The 21,727-nt window shown below is 38.4% G+C and overlaps 1 protein-coding gene across 1 annotated transcript in view; it reads left to right on the plus strand.

Annotated features, from left to right (window-relative positions):
* The window catches only part of THSD7B (thrombospondin type 1 domain containing 7B), a 516,892-nt gene extending 504,542 nt beyond the window's left edge, over nucleotides 1–12,350 (plus strand). The window contains exons 22-28 of the mRNA XM_038422837.2: nucleotides 1,982–2,141; nucleotides 2,649–2,822; nucleotides 2,918–3,013; nucleotides 4,358–4,440; nucleotides 5,864–6,056; nucleotides 10,584–10,671; nucleotides 11,787–12,350. Of these exons, the coding sequence (XP_038278765.1) occupies nucleotides 1,982–2,141; nucleotides 2,649–2,822; nucleotides 2,918–3,013; nucleotides 4,358–4,440; nucleotides 5,864–6,056; nucleotides 10,584–10,671; nucleotides 11,787–11,868 (876 nt within the window). The 3' untranslated portion in view covers nucleotides 11,869–12,350. The remainder of the gene's footprint in view (nucleotides 1–1,981; nucleotides 2,142–2,648; nucleotides 2,823–2,917; nucleotides 3,014–4,357; nucleotides 4,441–5,863; nucleotides 6,057–10,583; nucleotides 10,672–11,786) is intronic.
* Nucleotides 12,351–21,727: the final 9,377 nt, after the last annotated feature.

Here is a 21,727-nt window from a genome sequence, read left to right on the forward strand (position 1 = left end):
GCTCTGCAATCACATCAGCCAACTCCTTTAGCACCCTCGGATGCAGCACATCCGGCCCTATGGACTTGTGCTTATCCAGCTTTTCTAAATATTCCTGAACCACTTCTTTCTCCACAGAGGGCTGGTCATCTCCTCCCCATAGTGTGCTGCCCAGTGCAGTAGTCTGGGAGCTGACCTTGTTCATTTTATTTTATTGTTATAAAGACTGACCATCTTTTAACCACTAAGATCAGAGTTGCCGTATATTGTCAGGGGAATGTATGGAAGCCTACATTCCTTCCACCCATTATGTATCCATTCTGTGGAGAAACTGAGGATTTCAGTTTCCAGTGCTGATTGGGGAAGGTCTGAATATCATCAAAATATTTTCCAAAGCTCTATGCATTTCACACTTACTGGTTATCCAGACCAAATTCCTGTTCTAGTCATTGTGCTCTGTGAACTTGAATTCCTCCTGCAGAGTCACTGGGGTATTATACTCTTCTTCACTTCCTTGTCCAAACTGTTTAGAGAGTTATGCAGCTATTTAACAGTTATGGTCAATTCTACCCTAGAGGTGATTACATTTTAGTGCTGACTAAAGTAATTTTTGTATAAATCATGCTCGATCATGTCACTGAGGCCCAGTCCCTGATAGGGCAGTGGAGAGCTGTACCTACCACCATCCACCCACCCTGACCCCGAGAAACGCCTGAGTTTTCTTCCTCAGTTCTTCAACTCTACAGAAATCCTCCTGCATCCTTCTGGTGTGCAGGGGAGGCAAGTGTACTGGTCCGCTCCTTCAGGTATGCAGCGCACCTCTCCTAATAGTCCTGCAAGATCAGTGCATATGGGGAGAAACCTGGTACTTCCCTCCTTCCCAATCACAGCTGTTTCATAAAAGTGCAAGAAGGAGGTTTACCCTCCCCACAAAGTTGCACACCTGCAGTGGAGGTGGGCACAATCTAGTTACATAGGCCTGGATCCACAGCGGGTCTTAGACATTGCAATCCTCAGCATCACTTCACAGCACCTGATTTCTGGGAATCTAGAAAATCATAGGAACAACACTGCAATCTGCAAAACCTGTGTTAGGCACCTAGACAACCTATACAATGAATCAGGAGAGAGAGTCACCTAAGAAATGTGATCCACAAAAGCCAGTATGCCAGGTGAGGTGTTTTCTAAGCTAGCCAATGGGAGTTGTCGACAAGGGGGTGTGACCTAAACTGTGCCTTAATCTCAGAGAGAGGTACCTAAGTCCAGCCTGCAGGAAGTCACCTACCTCTGCTAGTGATCCACGAACAGGAACCCTTCTCCTGTAGTCAGGCAGCAAAGCTGCCAGGGGCATTTCCTGTGAGAATGAGTTAGGTGCCAGGGTCCAGACCCCCAACTCCCACACGATGTCATTATTCATCCACTGGGGAACAATTCAACAGGAGAGACTGAGGATCCCCATATCAGAATATCCCATAGCTCAGTGGTTAGAGCACACTTCGGGGAGGTAGGAGATGGCTGTTTAAATCCTTCCCCACCCTTTGCCTGAGAGAGGAATTGAAAATATCAAAATATCCTGAGTGCTCTTATCACTGGGCTGAAAAGCATAAGGTGGGCAGTGGTACCATCACCACTCTCCAGGTTTGGAGTGGGACCAGATCCGGGAGCTGGTCTACAGTGAGGCAGCAGTGTGCATGCCCAGAGGCAGAAACTTATGTGCTGAACGATCTTTCACCTTGAAAACTTGGGTGCTAAGTGACTTTAGGCACCTATATGGTTTGGCAGAAGTTTTACAGATCACAGTAGAGCCTAAAACTGGAATTTATGTGCCTAAACCCCAGATTTAGGTGCTTAAATGTGGGGTTAGGCATCTAATACCTTTGTGGATCGGGACCAGAGTCTGTATATCACTTTGAGATGCTTTCAGGTGAAAGTGCTATATAAATTCACTTATTATTTGATTATTGTTTAAGTTAGCAACATGTGATTCTGTTATCTACCACAGGGTGGACAATGCGGTGAAGGATTCCAAATCCGTAACCTCACGTGTATGGTTCATGATGCCTCTATGTCTGTTCCATCCAAGCAAGTAGAAAATGCATTGTGTGGAGAGCTGCCATCAAAAGACAATGCACTACAATTACCATGTTCTGTGCCTTGCCCAGGTAAATTCTTCTGAGATTGTGTGGTAAGCACTCAGGAGCAAGGATCCTTCTCTAGTTTCAACAATCACAACTTGTATCATAAATCAAACTGCTATTAATTATCTGCATTGTGGTAACATCCTTCAGTCAGGCTTAGGGCCTCATTGTTTTAATATAAGTACACAGGAAGATACAACCCACAAACAGCTTCTAATGTAATCCAAGACGAGACACAGCAGACTTTCTGCCAAGCAATTGGAAGGCATGAGGGAGAGAAAATGAAGGTGACAGTAATAAGAATTTGTGATTCTACAGATTAGTTATGTGTTCAACCTCATGGTTTTAGATCTTCTGAAAGAGCTTTTCCTTTATTTTGCAGATACAGATCCAGTATGATACAAAAATAACAGAAGAAGCCATGCTAGTGGGTTATAATTGGCATTACTTCCAAAAGACTAGCTGTACATTTAAACTATCCTTTGAGGCTGTCTCCTTTGGATAACAGTGTTTTATTCTTTTGACGTGTAGGTGATTGCCATTTGACAGGATGGTCAGAGTGGAGCTCATGTGAGCTAACGTGTATTGATGGTAGGAGCTTTGAGACCACTGGTCGCCAGTCTCGATCAAGAACATTTATCATTCAGTCTTTTGAAAACCGAGACAGCTGTCCTGAGCAAGTCTTGGAGACACGGCCTTGTTCAGGTATTGAAGATACAGCCCTTGGCTTTATTCCACTCATGGGTTTATGTTTTTGTAGTTATGTTAAGATTAATTGCTTTGTCTTGTTTAAATTGTAGGAGGGAAATGTTATAACTATGCATGGAAAACTAGCCTTTGGAGAGATAATGAACGTACAGTGTGGTGCCAGCGTTCAGATGGGGTAAATGTCACAGGTATGTCTACAAAGCATGGGACACAATGTGAAAGCTTAGCTGAGAATTATTAGGGTTAGCATCAGAGGGAAATGTAAAGAGATTTTAAAATTTATGTGAAACGTGAAAGAAATAAAAAACATTGTTAGCTGATTTTGGACATAGATTTCCCAAACTCCAGTTTGGATTGTCTGATTAGGTCCTTTAATAATGACATATTTGTGTTTGAATTTAGCTAGGAAACACAGATATGAATTCACCAACTTCATATCAGATCATTGTAACAAATAGGATGTAAATGAGATGATTGGCCAATTTATGCCCAGGTTTTGTTGGTGATTCAAACACAAGTATGAACGCACTAAAAAGGCCTGAGTGGACCAGTTTGTGTATACATTATCAGTGTGAGTGTTATATAATTTTAGAGAAAGAAGGAGAAATCACATGGGTGCTTGCAGATTCTGCAATTCTTCTTCCCTTTCTGTGCACCAGGAAGCTTCTTCTACTTACCCCTCCACCTTTATCAATAGAAAAGCATACTATATGGTCAGCACTTCCAGGTCCAGTGCCAAGGCCACCAGTGGGTCCACATGGTTTGCAAGACCCTAGGATCTCTTTCTGGTTATATAAATGAGGAAATAGGTAGATATAAAAATAGAAATCTTCCCACTCCACTCCTATGTATAATGATTTTTTCAAAAATGTTATATAACAAACATTAGCTGCTAGGATTGCAAAGTAGTTAAAGGAGCTGGTTCTATAACAGGGTTCAAGAAAGAACGAGATAAACTCATGGAGGATAGGTCCAGCAATGGCTATTAGCCAGGATGGGCAGGAATGATGTCCCTAGCCTCTGTTTGTCAGAAGCTGGGGATGAGCAACAGGGAATGGATCAGTTGATGGTTACCTGTTCTGTTTATTCCCTCTCAGGCACCTGGCATTGGCCACTGTTGGAAGTCAGGATACTGGGCTAAATGCACCTTTGGTCTGACCCAGTATGACCGTTCTTATGTTCACATTTTCCATATTCACATGAAAGCTTACAGCAGTACAAGGAGTAGTGGGCATGAGGATTAGACACTGGTGTGAGATGCCTGAAGTCCTCCAGATTTCCTGTGTGGCCTCGGGAAAGTCATTTAATCTCTCTTTACCTCTTTTCCCCATCACCAAAATGGATAAAAATCCCCTGCCTTGTGAAGCTAACTTAACTAATGAGTCATACAGAGCTACTATGATGATGAAGCTCCATAGAAAAGCATACAAATACATTTAAAAATAAGCAGAAAAATGCTTTTCAACCACAGCAAGATAAGCGTTAATCTTTGTATTCTTGAAAGTATGTGGTGATGAGAATTTCTTTTACAGGGGGTTGTTCTGTTCAGACCCAGCCTGATGAAACCAGACACTGCAATCCAGAGTGCAAAAAACCATTCACCTACTGCACCCAGGTAAGCCGCTGCTGCAGAAGACATTTTCGGAATTATCTTATCTTCAACATCTTAGAAGCTTTCTAACCCCTCTAACAATGGTGTATACAAGACACCACCTAGAGATGATTCTGGGAATTTGTGTTTAGAATTTAGATCCTAAGAGGAAAAGGTGACTTGCGCAAATCCAGGCTGGGTTGATAGTGTTACATTTTTGGTTTGCTTTTTAATTAAGAGCTCTTCTGGATCTCCTAAATGAGCTGTTGACTATAGATCTTGGAGGTCTGGGACTTCTTTAAAGATGGGAGCTCAGAGACTTCTCCCTTTCTACTCCCTGGGGGTGGAGGGGACAGAGAGAGCCAGGAGGAGGCAGGAACACATCCCCAACCTTACAGGATCAGGCTGGTGCACAGGGAAGCAAACAACTAACCCTATAGAGGCGGTGTAGTAGGCACATCCCCCTGCCCACTGGGGGCTCTGCAAAGCACCCTGAGGTTGGATGTTTGCCCTGGGGAGGTTCATCTCCATGCCATCCCTTACTCTGGGGTATGCCTAATGGTCGTGACCTAGCCTGACATAAGCAAAGAGCTCTGTTGGTCCCAGAATATTAGAGATACAATGTGGGTGAGGTAATATCATTTCTATCTCACCAACAGAAGTTGGTCCAATAAAAGATACTACCTCACCCACCTTGTCGCTAATAAACAAAGAGCAGTATTTTCAAACTTGGGTGTCTTAGACACCTAAAGTGGCCTGATTTACAAAGTTGCTGGGCATCTGCAACACCTACCGATATCAACAGGAGTAGCAGGGGCTGAGCACCTCTGAAATCAGGTCTTTTCTGTGGGGTCCTGATCTGAAGCCAGTTGCAGTGGGCTTTGACTCAAGCCTTAGGTGTCTAACTTTAAACATTGCTCTTTGAAAGTGTTCCCATGTTGTTGTTTTTTTCCTTTAAGTTAGCGATAGTTTCTCAGCCTTAACCACATATTAACAACCTCTCTTTTTGTCTCAGAATTTGTAGCTCAGATTGGTTACACAGTACTGTAAGCGGGCTCAAGGATGAAATCCTGGGCTCAGCCAAGTCAACAGCAAACCTTCCATTGACTTCACTGGGGCCAGGATTTCAAGTGGTATCTTTGGTCTCATCTGTTGTATTTTGTAAGCCCTGTCTCTATAGGTTTTCCTTTTATCTAGCTCTGATATTCTAGTTTGGCTGCTGTTGAAATTAATAATAAAAGACTTTATTATTATGATTGGGAAAATATACTATGTACTTGGACCTTTCACTGTCTGTATGCATAGCGTAAGACATTTCTGAGAATAGAAATATAAGCAAGTCACAAAATACTTGGGTGGGGGGATCAGAAAAATATCACAAATTTCCTTGACATGCTTAGTAGAATGTACTATGTGGTTTAATAATAAATAAATATTTGTTGCTTAGAGTGGAGTCTGCAGTTGTGAGAGAGGATATACAGAAATAATGAGATCAAATGGTTTACTGGATTACTGCATGAAGATACCAGGTTTGGAAGATAAGAAAGCTGATGTTAAAACCAGTGCTGGAAAGAATAAACCTGTCAACTCAAAAATGCATGACATTTTCAAAGGATGGTCTATTCAGCCTTTTAATCCAGGTAAAAAAAAATTCAATAGAAAGAATGCACGTTTCTCTATAGAAGTTATACATTGTAAATCTTAAAATCAAAGATTGTATAGGAGAGTTTAAATTATGAGACCAGTATGCTAGTTTGTATCTCTTCTTTTATTCCTTCGCTGTCATACCCAGCATAATCATAATTTATTATGCTGAGAGATAATAGAGACTGAATGAAGCAATAATGTTTGGCAAAAGCACCCCCATATGGAATTCTTGTAGTTACTTGGAATCACATCTAGCTACTAAATAGTGATGTTCTACAAATGTTGTGCTTGGTACCAGGGAAAGACACCTTGCATCATTAGCATTTCAAAATGTCTTAAAGCAGTAGATTTCTTACAGGTTTCATGTCTGGAGACAGGTTTGATTAATCATGTGTTGTTATGTTTTGAAAGGATGTGAAAAAAAATAGGCTAATGAATACAGAGACAAACTGGATTTAGTTAAAAAGGGTTTAACCAGAAGAAAGAGATTAAGTATTAGGTTGTGATACCTTTAGAGTGAGTAGCAATTTGCTCCTTGAGTAGTCCCATTGTGGAGTTAAGGTGCTACAATAGCTGTGAATTAGGGTATCACAATCTGGCCAGAAGTTAGCATTTCTGCACTGATGTAATATCTTGAGTTAGTACTTACTCATTTAAATCAATGGCAGACTTCCTATTTACTTCAATAGGAGGTGGATTTGACCCATGGGTATAGTATCTGATTACCAATTTGGATGTTATTCTTTATTGGAAAAAACAAAGAGGAGTCCTTGTGGCACCTTAGAGACTAACAAATTTATTTGGGCATAAGCTTTCATGGGCTATAACCCACTTCATCAGATGCATGGAGTAGAAAATACAGTAGGCAGGTATAAATACACAGCACATGAAAAGATGGGAGTTGCCTTACTGACGGGAGTGTCAGACCAATTCAATTAGGGTGGATGTGGCCCATTTCCAACAGCTGACAAGAAGGGGTGAATATCAACAGAAGGAAAATTACTGTTTTGTGGTGCTAATGAGGCCAGTTCAATCATGGTAGATGTGGCCCATTCTCAACAGTTGACAAGAAGGTGTGAGTATCAACAGAGGGAAAATTATTTTTTGTTGTGACCCAACCACTCCCAGTTGTATATGCCAGCATGTGCCAGCAATGCCCCTCTGCCACATACATTGGACAAACCGGACAGTCTACGCAAGTGAATAAATCGACACAAATCAGACATCAAAAACTGTAACATTCAAAAACCAGTAGGAGAGCACTTCAGTCTCCCTGGACACCCAATAACAGACTTAAAAGTGGCAATTCTTCAACAAAAAACTTCAATAACAGACTTCAGCAAGAAACTGCAGAACTGGAATTAATTTGCAAACTTGACACCATCACATTAGGCCTGAATAAAGACTGGGAGTGGCTGGGTCACTACAAAAAATAATTTTCCCTCTGTTGATACTCACACCTTCTTGTCAACTGTTGAGAATGGGCCACATCTAGCATGATTGAATTGACCTCGTTAGCACTACAAAAAGTAATTTTCCCTCTGTTGATACCCACACGTTCTTGTCAACTGTTGGAAATGGGCCACATCCACCCTAACTGAATTGGCCTCATTAGCACTGACCCCCCACTCGTTAAGGCAACTCCCATCTTTTCATGTGCTGCGTATTTATACCTGCTTACTGTATTTTCCACTCCAGGTATCTGATGAAGTGGGTTATAGGCCAGGAAAGCTTATGCCCAGATAAATTTATTAGTCTCTAAGATTCCACATTTGTTGTTTTTGCTGATACAGACTAACATGGCTATCCAGCTGAAACATTCTTTATTAAGTAACCTAACCAACAATTCTAGGGAACAGCACAACTATAACAACTAGGTTTGGTTGGCAAAATTCTTCAATGGGAGAACTTCAGAAAATACGGATCCTACAGAAACAAACACACTGGGTTGCTCTTCTGGCTTTGGTTGATCTTTTCTTCCCCATCCCAAATGTTGTTAAATTTTTATTTTACTTTTCCCCCATTTTGAAACAATATTTACAAGAGTAATTATATGCAAAAAACAATCGTGAGGAAAAACCAAGATGGACATTTTGATAGACTGAAGTCTCAGGCATACAAGTTAAGTTTCCCACAAGGAGATTAATTCTATAATATACAAAATGACTGTTTATTTGTATTGTATTGCATTATATTTCTTGTGTTTGCAAATTAGTCTGTGATGGTCACACAACACTGTGAAAGGTAATGAAAGATCCTATTAGATTATATGGGACAGAGTTAAGGCTGCCTGAGTGTCCTGATCTGTGTGACTTCAGATCAACTTTAATGTTACATTAACTTATTTGGTTTGCAAACAATAATTGATCTCTGTATTTAGTATATCTGAGCTAATAGTACAGTCAATGGTTTTTAGAACAGAACATGGTCCAGAAAGAGAGGCAATACAACAAGAGTGGTATGTGTGCCTTTCTCTAAAGTTTGACAGTTGATTTTTGAGCTCACTTGCTTCTTACATTTGTAAATATACATAAAATTACATTTCATAACACTCAGTGAGTGCAACATTTTTGTCCTCTAAGATGTATTGCATGACCATTCAGAACTAGTTTTGGACCAAATAATAATTATTTATCTAATTACTATTAAACTACACTCTGTAAAACAAGAGTTCAGGTACAGAGACATTCTTCAAGTCAAGATGTAATTTAAATAATATTGTTTTAAAATGTAAGGCTGGATGCTCCCCTGTATTTATTCCAGCAAAGGAGAGCAGAAAGAAGTACTGGAATGGGTTACCTAGGGAGGTGATGGAATCTCCTTCCTTAGAGGTTTTTACGGCCCGGCTTGAGAAAGCCCTGGCTGGGATGATTTAATTGGGGATTGGTCCAGCTTTGATCAGGGGGTTGGACTAGATGACATCCTGAGGTCCCTTCCAACCCTGATATTCCATGATTCTATGAAAAAAACAAATCAGGTCAGGGGATCTTTTTGTGTGACCATCTGGGTGTTTTCTAGCTCTCTGGTTTCTAGCTAGCTCTGCTCAGGTTGAGAGGTGCAGCATGCTTCTCTCCTAATCCATTAGAAATATCAGCAGCAAAGTCAGCAGACACTCCATGATGAGCCCTTCCCATAGAGGGAGATAGAATGCAACTGTTGGGTTGGGAAGGAATCATGATACAGGGAAAAGATACCTCAAGTGTAGCACAGAGGGCCAGCTTTCCCATAAGATCAGAGCCTCTTTTCTTGGTGTTTTATGGTTTTTGGAGGCTGCATCCATCTGCCTCTTGTAACTCCCCCATGCTCCTTTCGGAACATCTGTGATACCCAGGGGGTACTGAAGACCCACTATATCAGGAGCCCCCAACTACAATTGTACCACCACTGAAATCCAGGTGTTGGTAGCATTGGAAAGTGTAGTACCAGATAAATTGCACTTCCCTCAAGAAACTAATTAAAAAAAAGTAATCTTTGAAAAAATCTCATAATTCAGATTTAAAGGCAGTAATTGGCTGTACCTGTGTGATGGTTCAACTCTAACATGAGACTGAGTTTTGTACAGTCTCTGGTCTGTTATTCCCACTGGCTTGTGTACGTTTCCTTGGAGCATGAGTTAGCAATTCTGGTCATATGAATCAGCACAGAATCTCTCACAAGGAAAGTATGCCTGTCTCATAGGCTATTTTTCAAAAATTAAAAACAAACAGGAGGGAGGGTGAGAGGGTATCATGAATCAGCTGTTGCCATGGTATCTGGACATCTTGCAAGGAATACATTGACTCCAGAGCTTAATGAAAATCATAATCTCTATATCATGGGAAAATCCAAGATGTTACATTTGTTGACATCATCTGGAATTTATACCAAACAGCAAAATCCTGAAATGTTTTTCAGAACGAAATATTTTCATTCAGAATAGTCAGTTTTGTTAATCAAAAGGAAATGTTTCAGCATTCTCAAATTAAAGCATTTCTCTTAGGGCCAGCTCAATATTGAACTGTGTCCACCTGAACTGCCATGGTGCATCATAAGAGTTGTAATTAGGTTGCCTTTTTTCCCCATTATCTTCTATGGACTGGACTCCCCATCTTGACTACTTTTCCCAGGATGCACTGTGGTCATCTGACTCCTGAGATACACCACAGCAGGCCAGGAAGAGGGGAGACTGTTTCCGTGTGTGGGATGACCTGAAATAAAATATTTCATTTTTATTTTTCCATAAAGAAAATGAAAAAATCAGCAACATTAAATTTTTCTGGTAGCAAATTTAGATTTTGCAGAAAACACATTTGTTTAAATCAAAAAACAGTTCTCCACAAAATTACCAACCAGCTCTAGTTAGCTCCTAGCACCAGTTTTCTGTCAGTAATCTTAATATTATTCTTATGTGTTAAGACATTATGCATTCTCTTTATATTTAGACTGCTGGGAATTAGAAGTATTAGTAAAATAAAGCTTAATAAATGTGATTTGTATTCTGTCTCCTGTCCTTTCCCCCACTCCAACGTCATTTAAAATAGATGGTAGACTTAAGATTTGGGTGTATGGAGTATCAGCGGGTGGTTTTCTCATCATACTTTTCCTGATTTTTACATCATATCTTGTTTGGTAAGTACTCTAAGTGTTTTGTTTGTTTTTATTTAAGTAATTTGAAATGCATGACATTCAAATGCATCAGTGTCACAATGATGTCACTAGATTAAAGCGGATATAAATTTGGCCCATTACTTTGGCCCAAGTGTTAGAGTAATGCGAATTCTGCAAAAAGCTGCTCTAAGCTGCATCATAATGGGGTAGAGAATCAGGCAGCCATAACTGTCTCCCTGACAGCTTGACCATTCTGCTGTATCCAAAATCTAGCCCATATATATTTCTCTTGTTCTGCTTTTTTACTCCAGGAGTGTATGTATTAAAACAGGATCTGTGTGGTTTTTTAGGAATTTTTGTTTTAGCTACTGTTTTTTAAATCAAAGTCAGAACTACCCTTTATTTGTGACCTCACAGGTTGAGAATATAGAGATGTTTGGGAGTATGACATCACAAGTATAATTTTATGATATCCCTTGAGAAATAAGAAGGAGTCTACAAAGTTCTGTGTACAAAATATATACTTTTTTTTTTTGCAATAAAAAGGGGAAAAAGAAATGAGGATTTCTGAGGCAGAATTGTTTCTAAATTGACCTGTTTCAGTTTTTCTGTGAGGTATAGTTGCTCTTTATTTTTTTGCCTTGTGTACAGATTAAGAATAAAGATTATCTACTTTTCAAATAGCACCTTAGCCTGCACTCTTTACCAAGGTGATAATTCTATTGAACTCAGTAGGAATCTTATTTCAGTAAGCGCAGAAACAGTACTATAACTTAAAAAGAAAAGGAATACTTGTGGCACCTTAGAGACTAACAAATTTATTAGAGCATAAGCTTTCGTGAGCTACAGCTCACTTCATCGCTGTAGCTCACGAAAGCTTATGCTCTAATAAATTTGTTAGTCTCTAAGGTGCCACAAGTACTCCTTTTCTTTTTGCGAATACAGACTAACACGGCTGCTACTCTGAAACCAGTACTATAACTTGTTTTTCTCAAATGTATCCATTGTATGTTACGTGTTAGGTAATTTGCTAATGGAAATAACTAGAGCATAAAGTTTTATAAATTTGTAGGATTTCAAATGGTATCTCAATTCACATTTTTGATTTCTGAAGCATGTTTTTATTTTTCTTCCAGCAAAAAAACAAAACAGAATCAAAGTGCTCCTCCACAACAGAAGCCTCTGACCTTCGCATATGATGGAGATATAGACATGTAACATAAAAGAAATCCAAATGTATACTTCAACTGCCTTAACTGCTTACTCTTTTATACCTTTCAGATTCCTCAGTTTTTTGAGGAATCTCTTGACCTATAATATACCAGGCAGAATATAAATATTGCAAATGTGGAATTTTGCCTCTGGTTTATTTAAAAAATGGAGTCAAAGACCTTTAGATCTTGTGAAAAATGTTCCAAATTTTTTCTTGTGAAAATGCATCTCTTCCTGTTTGACAATAGGAATAAAAAAATTACGATTTTTTAAATAACATTTACTTTAAAAAAAAAAAGCATGACAATCCTATGGAAAATGTGACATTCAATATAAATGACAAGTTTGACACTTCATCATTATGCACTATATTAGTGCAGAGTTCTTTATTCTGCACATATTTCAACAATGAGTTTTCTAGTGTTTACATTTAGTTCAAAAGACTTTGAAGCTGAATTGTGTATTTTGAGAAATAAAAAAAAAAGAATGTGTTGAAATAACTAGAATTCTCTGGGTTTTTAAAGTTAGTGCTTTCTTATGCTGTTTTCTAGCCTGGAATATGATTTTGTTGCATTTCCATCAATAGGACAGAATAAGGATTGTTTAAATTTACAGCACAAGAAGTGATATAGATGGTTTCTTACTGAATATGTTTTTTAAAGAGATGAGTAAATAGATGTTTTGATGAATGGGTAGAGAATTTGATTGTTTAAAAATGTATTTTAAATTAGATCCAACCATGTAGATACATTTTCGCCATTTTAAATTATAATTCAGTTTAATTACTACAAACTCTGCTTTTGTAATTTAAATTTTCTTATCTGAAATATTTATAAATTCTTTTTTTAATTTAATTATCTGACCTCATTTAATATACATCTGACACAACTACTGTTTGTAAAAGGTCTTGCTTTTTTAAATGTTTGAAAAATACTGAAAAGTTACTATTGTAAACATCTTGGAAACATCTGAAGAAGATAAGTGTTTGTAATAGTATGTGTTGCAAGTAAGAAACTGCCATCTTGTGGTATTGATGTGTATTTATAAGCAAATAAAATGTTAAAGAGAGTAAGAATTTTGCTCCCAGTATATTGAATTAAATGTGTGTTAAAGACTTTCATTCTGACCCTTCAGTATGCCTCAAATCATACTCTGTACTGGATGAAAATACCTGGATAGTCCAGAGTTTTCACCTGAGTGGGTCTGGACATTGTCCCATCCTGTCTACTAGTGCAGGTCAGAAAATTGAGTTTTTCTCCTGTGGAAAATGGTGAAAAAATAACAACAAGAAATTATTCTAATTTTTGTAAAAAAAAAAAATCTTTTCAGGGAAAAATTGGAAATCAAAAATTTTCAGCCAAAAACTAAAGTTTTTGATTGGAAACTGAAAATTTTGATTCAGAGATAATGCCATGAAGCCTCATGGTAGCTGCCAGTCAGATCGCTCCTGCCCCCCTCAGCCACTCTCGCCAGACTACATTTCCCATGATGCAGCCCAGGCTCCTTTCTCACAGAAATGTCACAGTGCACCAAGAGAGAACTATGCCATGGTACATCATGTGACATGTCATTTGGCTGGGCAGCCTGACCCATAGAGGAGAATGGGGGAATAAGAGTTGCAAACCAGAGCTCCTCAGGAGATACTGCAGTGACACTTCCAGATAGAAATGCATTGTGTTTTTGATGAAAAAAATCCAACTCTCAGCAGAGAGCAGACAATTTCTGCAAAATAATTTATTTACATGAAAAGTCAGTTTCTATTGAAAAATAACTTTGACAGAAAATTTTCAACTGGCCCTACTGTCTAGTCTACAGCTACTAGCAGTGTTGAAAACTGGCCCCTTACTTGGTAATAGTTGGGGCCCAAGATTTTTGTGACAATATTACCAATAAAGTAGAACTTTGAATGGGATATACAGAGCAATATGTTACAAGAGAGGAAGTAGAATGCCAAAATGTGATGACAATTTTTTGTTGGAAAAGATGCAGGCAGAATAGTTCACAGAGGAGGGCGAGGGAACAAACCCAATTAAACAAGCTGATGAGAAAAACAGTGGAGTGGGGAAGTCAGTGTAAAAAAGAAAACAACTGCAGATATTGGTTGCTGCTGTCAGCGTGAGTGTTGTAGTGCATTTTGAATTACAAGCCCATCTGTGAAGCTTCATTCTCCCCATGGTCATTGCTCTCCAATCAATATATATATATGTTTTCAGTTATAGGTCCTTGTTTTTCAACCACAGTTGGTAGCATCTGTTGTAAATGATCAGTATATTTATTGCACTGTTCTACTATGAGATGTTACTCAAAAAAGGAAAGGTCTAAATAAGAGATCAGTTGCTTGTCATTATTGGTTTGTCTTCAGTTCACAAATACTGTGTGAGTTGGTGTTATATCAATTCATAGGCAACCTGTGGATTGGAAGATTATTATTCTGCAGTATAATAAACAGATCTGTACAGAGAACTGCTCTTTAGATTGGGCATTCCTTATTTACAGTGTCAGAGTAGATATTCAGGAGATTTATAACCAATTAAATACTTGGGCTTCTTTGCTGCACCACCGTGGTTAAGGTCATTGCTTTCAAAGACAAGCAATAATTAAACAAATCATTTCCACATTAAACAGCAGTTACTGCTAATATTACATAGCTTCCTAGATTTTAAAACCAGAAAGGACCATTATGATAATCTAGTCTGACCTCCTCCACAACAATTTTAAGTGAATATTACATCTAGTCCAACATTTTGTGGTTGAACTAGACTGTGGAATTAGATTGTGGAACTCATTGCCACATGAAATCATCATGGCCAAGAACTTAAGATTCAAAAAGATGCAGGTATCCAGAATTTTCAAAATGTTTGATGATTTTGGAAGGCATGTTAAACCTCATGCTTTAGGATTTACACCAACTTCTAAGATACTGGATGAGACCTAGTGTGGGGAATGGAGTGGCAAATTACCACACATCTGTCTACTGCTCCTTTCTTTGAAGCACCTTGTTGCTGGCCACTGTCAGAGACAGGATGCTGGACTAGATGAACCTTGGATCTAATCCAGTCTGGCAATTCCTATATTCATGACGAGACCATATCTCTAGTCTATCTCTCAATTGATGCAGCTCCATCTATTTTTTAGCTGTTATACATGCTTTAGACTTTACTCTAAAAGTGTTTAGATCCACATTTTCTCAGCTATGGTACTGCCATGTTCCTTTCAAAGAACACAGAATAGGAAAAGTGAGTCACACAAAATGCAATAGACTACAAAAGCCAGATTGTCAAGAACCTTAGCTGTGCAACTGTTAGTCATATGCACATGCACCTCATAAATAGGGTGTTTGCATATATGTGGTACTTGTGCACTCATTTAACTGTGCTTAGTATATAATTTCATTTACATACATGAATGGAAGGAAAGGAGAGAGATATTTTAAATATCATTTTAACTCTACTTCTCAATTGTGAAGCAACAATTCAGAAAGAAAATAATGCAGTTCAGATCCTTTAGTGTATTGGTCTTTATTCCTGACTGCTTGATTTATTAATCTGGCCCCTATAACAGATCCAAATTTCATTTGAAAAAATTAAATGTCTAGCATTATGGCTGTGAAAATGACCTTTCACATGTAACCCAATGCAATATGGAAAACATAGTTCTGAGACACAGGTGAACTGCCACCATTCATCTCAGTAGGGTGTAAATTCTGAAGCCTAATTATGGTTATTTACATTTAAGTGACATGGATTAAATCCTTATCCCATTTAAATGAATGGAAAGCTCCCATTTATTTCAATCTGAACAGGATTTCACCCAATCTTTATAATTGTCTGGTTTTCATTAATTTACAAAGTTTAAATTGTATGTTGTCGTAGAGGATTTTCAATGCTGAGAAAACAGAACTCAGAAGGTGATTCCAGTGGAAGACTTTAAATATAAACCTTGGTGTAAATATATAAATGAAATCTACTACATTATACTTTAAAATTAAACATGCATGGCCTATATTTCAGAGGTGTTGAACGACCCTCATGCCCATAAAATTCAATGGCGGCTAAACGTGCTCTATACTTTTGAAAATCAGGGCAGCTATAAAACAGTACGGCAAACATGGCCCTGGTATAAGGAGGGGCAACACCAATTATTTCAGTGGAATTGCCCAGTTTAAAACAGAGTTGGGCTTACCACAGCTGACCTGATTCTAAATCAGTTATTGCTTGTGGTTTAATCTTGAATTGAAATTGAGAGACATTTCCTACTCCAAAGTCCAAGGAGCACAGGCAAGATACTTCCTCAAAGTTGCAGAGTTAATGTAAGACTTTCCTTCCTATCAGAGTTACACATAGTCATTCTTGAGAGCAAAAGACAGCAGAAGTAGCATCATGCTATGCAGCTACCATAGAATCAGCAATTAACAGTAATATACTGTAGAGGCACAAGGGATAAAACCCCATTCACAGCTGCATGCTCCTATCCTGGGCAGATACTTGGTTTATATCCAGTTTTATGAAGCTGTATTCTGGGTAGATATCATTTATTCAAGTGCCAACAGTGTGCTTGATGTTATTTGATGAACTGAGCTACCTCCTGACAGATACTTAGTTACTTTCAATTATGTGCTGGCATCGCTTGTACAACTAGCCATGCCAATAAAGATAATGTAATTTGATTTGAATTTGTAATACTTTTAGTAGGTTGCAGTTCCAAGCTCTGGCTGTGCCTATAATAGGAGCACTTTACTGGTATAAGAATACTAGTATCCTATGCCAGCAAAATGCTCCTAATGTGGCTGCAGCTAAGTATGGTAAAACCAAATGAAGACCTCATCTACATTCAGTTTTTGTACAATTATTTTGGTTAGGGTGGTGATATTTTACTGATATAGTTATACTGGAATTGCTCCTAGTGTGGATGCAGTTGTGCCAATATAAACGTGCCTTATATCAATAGAGCTTATTCCTCTTCCTATACAGAAGCAGCTATACCAGTATCCATGCTGGGGGGCTTTAACTATAGTTAAAATGGTAACACTTGTAAACGAGGCCTTACAGTATCATATGCATGGATTTGTTGCTTGGACTACACCCATAAGCAAGACTTAGAAGGATTTGGCTGGTTTTTAATTAAAGGAAGCATTAAATTGTGTAATTTCTTTTTTTCATACTCAGTAGGTATGAACAAAAGTCTTACTATATATGTGCTATAGTATTGGTTTTATCTGCTGTTTTTTGTATTTTGTATGCTGCATACAAGTTTTATTTACATTTGAGGAAAAAATGAATAAATAATCATAATGCTAATCACAGTTACTGTATGTCTGCTGTATAGATTTTAATGTGTCCAATTTTTATCTTCCAATCTAATTTAGTTTATACTTATTTTCAAATGTAAGCAACCTTTGCTTATGACATAATAAATGTCCTAGGAAGAAATTATAAAAGCATATTTTCCCCCTGCCCTTCCTCCAGTAATTACAGTCATTACCATGGTTTGTTATAATAGAATGCAAAGTGGACTGTGGACAGATGTGAGTTTAAGCAATTTATGGGACTTCGCCTGGCTTTAAGACAATGTTTTGATGGAATAAAAATATAAATCAAGATTCAATTTCCTTCTGATAAAAATGTTATCGTTGTTCTTTGCTTTATGAAGGTTCACATTTTGAAAAATTCTGCAAAACAACTCTTTCAATGGCAAGCAAATTAATTGGAACACAAAGCACTAATTGTTCAGGTGGAGGAAGGCAGGAATTGAAAAGCTACTGTTGGTGCAATTCAATCATTGCAGAAAGCCTAAGTAATTAAAGTTTTAGCTGGCTTTCCTGCAAGGGCTAGGGATGAATACAATCTAGCCTTGGTGCTATAGCGTGGCTATTACTCTAGTCTTCAAGTCAATGGCCTTGAAGTTGCAGGTTTTAACACAATTATAATGATATTGCTTAGTTTTTTTCAATCGGAGCCAGCATTGTGTTAGCTGTGAAATTCATACTAAATGGGATGTTGAATTAGCTGCAATGCTGTTAGTGCCTATTGGCAGGCAGCATATACCAAAGCAGGCACCATTGTGTTCATTTGGGGCCTGCTCCAAAGTCAATAAAAGCAGCATAAGAAGAAACAAGAGCAAGTGGATTATATATGGATTATATCACCAAACAAACTGAAGCAACTGCTATAACAGGGGATAATAAAACATTTGATCAGCTCAACAAGGTACTAACTGGCAAGGAGGGCCAGTCAAGGATAAATGAGGAAAGCCTTTAACAACAAAGAAAATAATGAGGGAAGCACCTTCAAGGAGTACTAAACAGACCAACACCACAAGAAACTATTGACTTTGACAAAAAAATGAAACACCCAAAACGAGACATCATAACAGCTCACAACACAAACAAATGAAACACAATACCAAAGTTTAACCTTTGGAAAGCTGTGGGTGAAGACCAAGTCACTGGGGAAATGATGAAAGCTTCTGATGAGGAGACCCATTGATAAAATCACCAAACTCTTCAACAAAGTACGGGACCAAGAAAAGTCATTAGAAACAATGGCATCATAGTCAAATTATTCAAGAAAGGTGACCTAAGCTATTGCAAAGCTGAGCGAGGTGAGAACTCCAGGAACTCTCAGTTCAAACCTTCCATTGGAAAGGAAAAGAATACAAGAGGTGAGTCAATTCATGTACATTGGCAGTAATGTGCAAGCCAATGGGGATGTCCAGAAGGCAATAAGTTCATGAACTCGCATTGTGGTAACTGCATTCACAAGCATAAACAAGATTTAGTTATTGAATATCTACAACTCAAAGAACAAACTATGACCTTCTGCTCTGGTTTATTTCCAGCTTTGTGACCTTCAGCTCTGATGGATTTCCAGCTTTCACATCTATCTGTTAAGGTGGAAATATCATGTAAGGTATAGACAGACATCTAAATACCTTCAAAAGCAAATGTCTTAGAAAAATACTAGATATTAAGTGGAATGAATTTGTAACAAATGCTAAGATTCATCAGAGTTCAATAACCCTTCATCTTTAAAGTTAACCAGCAAGAAGATGGACATATCTTGGATATATGTTAAGAATGAAGCCAGATTGTCTACATGCCACTCATGCCATTGTGCAGTTGGAGCATCAATCAAAAGGGACTGACTGAAAGAATCCCTCCATCTAACACTATTCAGAAAAGAAAAACTTATGGGACTTAACAACATAGAGGTCATGCAAAAAGTGCCCCCAGATAGACAGGGCGGGGGCTTGTTCATGCCCTAAGCAATGATTGAGGGTGTGGGAAGAATTCATATGTAGCTTGACTTTAATGGAAGTTGCATCAGGCCCTTAGTAGCTTGCTATTTATTGCTTATGTAATACTGACAGACCCCGGTCATCGGCGGGCGGGATCAAACCTGGGACCTCTGGAGCTAAATGCATGAGCCTCTGCTGCATGAGCTAAAAACCATATGCCCCTTAGCTAAGGCTGTAGAGCAGACTCACTGATCTCTCGCTAAGTGGTCTCCATGCCACTATATGGGACAGAGCACCAAATCCAGGAGGTGTTTGGGTTAAATTTACTTAGAGCTTTTCATCTTGAAAGCTCTTTGCAAACAGTAATTAATCTAGCCTTGTAACACCCCTGTGAGATTGAAGTCATGTGACCTAATTATTTAAGTAATTTGGGTTTACTTTGTGCATTCCTACTCTGTGATTACATTGTAGAAAACAAATGGAGATGGATAGTTGGGCACCTTGAAGATCAAAAGTGCACCATGAGAAATTATGCTATTGCTGCTGCCCTTTCTCCAGCAGAAAGTTGTGGTGGAGTTTTGACTGCTGGTGACTCGTGTTCTGTAAGCCAACCGTTAGTTTGCCAGATATGCCCAAATTTACTTCAGTGGGGTTTCGTGTATCTAAATGAGGGCAGAAGGTGGCCTGGTGACTTCAGTTTCTAGACCTTTCCTATCACCACCTTTCAAATTTTGAGAAATATCATGCAAATAATTCAGAATAGACTTCAGTAAGTATTTTTCCATGTAGTGAATGTTTTAACACTTTCTTGACAATCAACATTGATCTTCTTTCTACACAAAGGCCTCACCATGAAATGGGTAACACAAAATACAAGTGTCAGGAGCCTTGTTTACACTAGTTGGTTTTTCCTTAAAATTTCCTACCCAGCTAAGAATGGTGCGAGCTCTAGCATAGATACAGAATTGGGGGTGATTGTGGTTTAAACTGCTGTATCTCATCTACACCTGTTCTGAGTAGGCCTAGAAAACACAACAGATAAAACATTAGCAGCATGTCTAAAGTAGCTCTCTTTCCAATGCGCCTATTAGTAGAAACAGTGATAAAGTGTGCAAAAAAGGTCTAGACAGAGTAATATTGTAGCAAGTAACATTTAGTCTTAATTTTATCTCACCCAAACTATTCATTTAATTGAACCAATAACTGCTTTCATCTAACAGCAAAATCAGCTAGTCTTCCCTGGCGGGGGGTGGGAGAAGCGGGGAAGGAATTTATTATTTTGTCACTATACCGATTACAATTCTGATTTCACCACTTTCACTCAATGCACAACACTGCACTCAGAAAAAAAGCAGAGCACTAGCTTACACCAAACTGTACATGGTGGACACGTTACAGAGAGTCATGAAAAACAACCCTTTCATCTCTGTGATGCTGATAAACCTAGTGCCAGCTCTGCCCAAGGCCATAGGCGTTAGCTAAGAAGTGACAAACTCATAGCTGGAAACCAAACCAGCTCATGGTAGTTTTGCTCAAAATAGGTATTAGTTTTATAAGAATGTATTTAGTGTTTAAACTCTTTGAAATGCTTGGAATCTGCTGCATGCATTAATCACACTTGTCATGTCTGTTTTCTGTGCTTTAAGGAAATATGTATATTTTGCTTTATAGCTTTGAAAATGTTTGCTCTGAACTTGTAAACCCAGGTGTGCGCACTCTCTCTCTCTCTCAAAAATTAAGTGAGTCATCACAAGACAAAAACTTTAACTGCCCCATCTACCCATGGAGAATTATATGCAAAAAGCCTCATCCCATTGGTTTCAGAGCTGGAAGAGCAAAATAAAAACAGTTGACACTTGACAAAAAGTTTTTTCATCTCTTTTCTGTTTGAACTTGCACGGAGCCAGAGACATTAAATTAAGGCAGAGATCCCCAGGGGTTACCCCTGCATCTGCCCTGAAAGACATTTTGAATTGACAGATCACTACAACTCTGTCACTTTTAGGATTTCGATTGCAACTTGTGCGTGTATATGTTTGCTTGCTTTAACCTGTAAATAACTTTCTTATTTCTTTTTTTTAGCTAATAAACCTTTTGTTAGCTTATTACAGAATTGGCTACAGGCATTGTCTTGGTGTGAGATCAAAGATACCAGTTGATCTGGGGGTAAGTGACTGGTCTCTTGGGATTGGAAGCAATCTTTGTTGTGATTTTTGGTGAAAGTGACTATTTATCACTAAGCCCAGCTTGCCGTAGACTGGAGAGTCTAAGGAGACTGTCTATGACTCCATGGTAAGACTGTTATAGTGATCAAGGAGTTCACATTTGTTGCTGGGTTGCTGGAATCTAATTATGGGACATTCTACCAATTTGGGGTGTCTGCCCTGAGGTAGGCACTCAAGGTCACGAGCCACTTTCAGACTCTCCCTTGACTGACTTGTCTATTCTATGGCTATAAGAATTAAGTTAGGTCTGGTTTCCGATTATTTTGAAGTATTATGGGGTATTGCCACTTTTTTTTTCCCAACAGTAAAATAAATAGTGTTATATGTTTGTAAATTATTTCCTGTATGATACAGCTACTGCATTGTATGACAAAAAATGTCAAACTCAGATAGTTAATGCAATC

This window comes from Dermochelys coriacea, chromosome 11 (genome assembly GCF_009764565.3).
Source record: "Dermochelys coriacea isolate rDerCor1 chromosome 11, rDerCor1.pri.v4, whole genome shotgun sequence".
NCBI classification, from domain to species: domain Eukaryota; kingdom Metazoa; phylum Chordata; order Testudines; family Dermochelyidae; genus Dermochelys; species Dermochelys coriacea.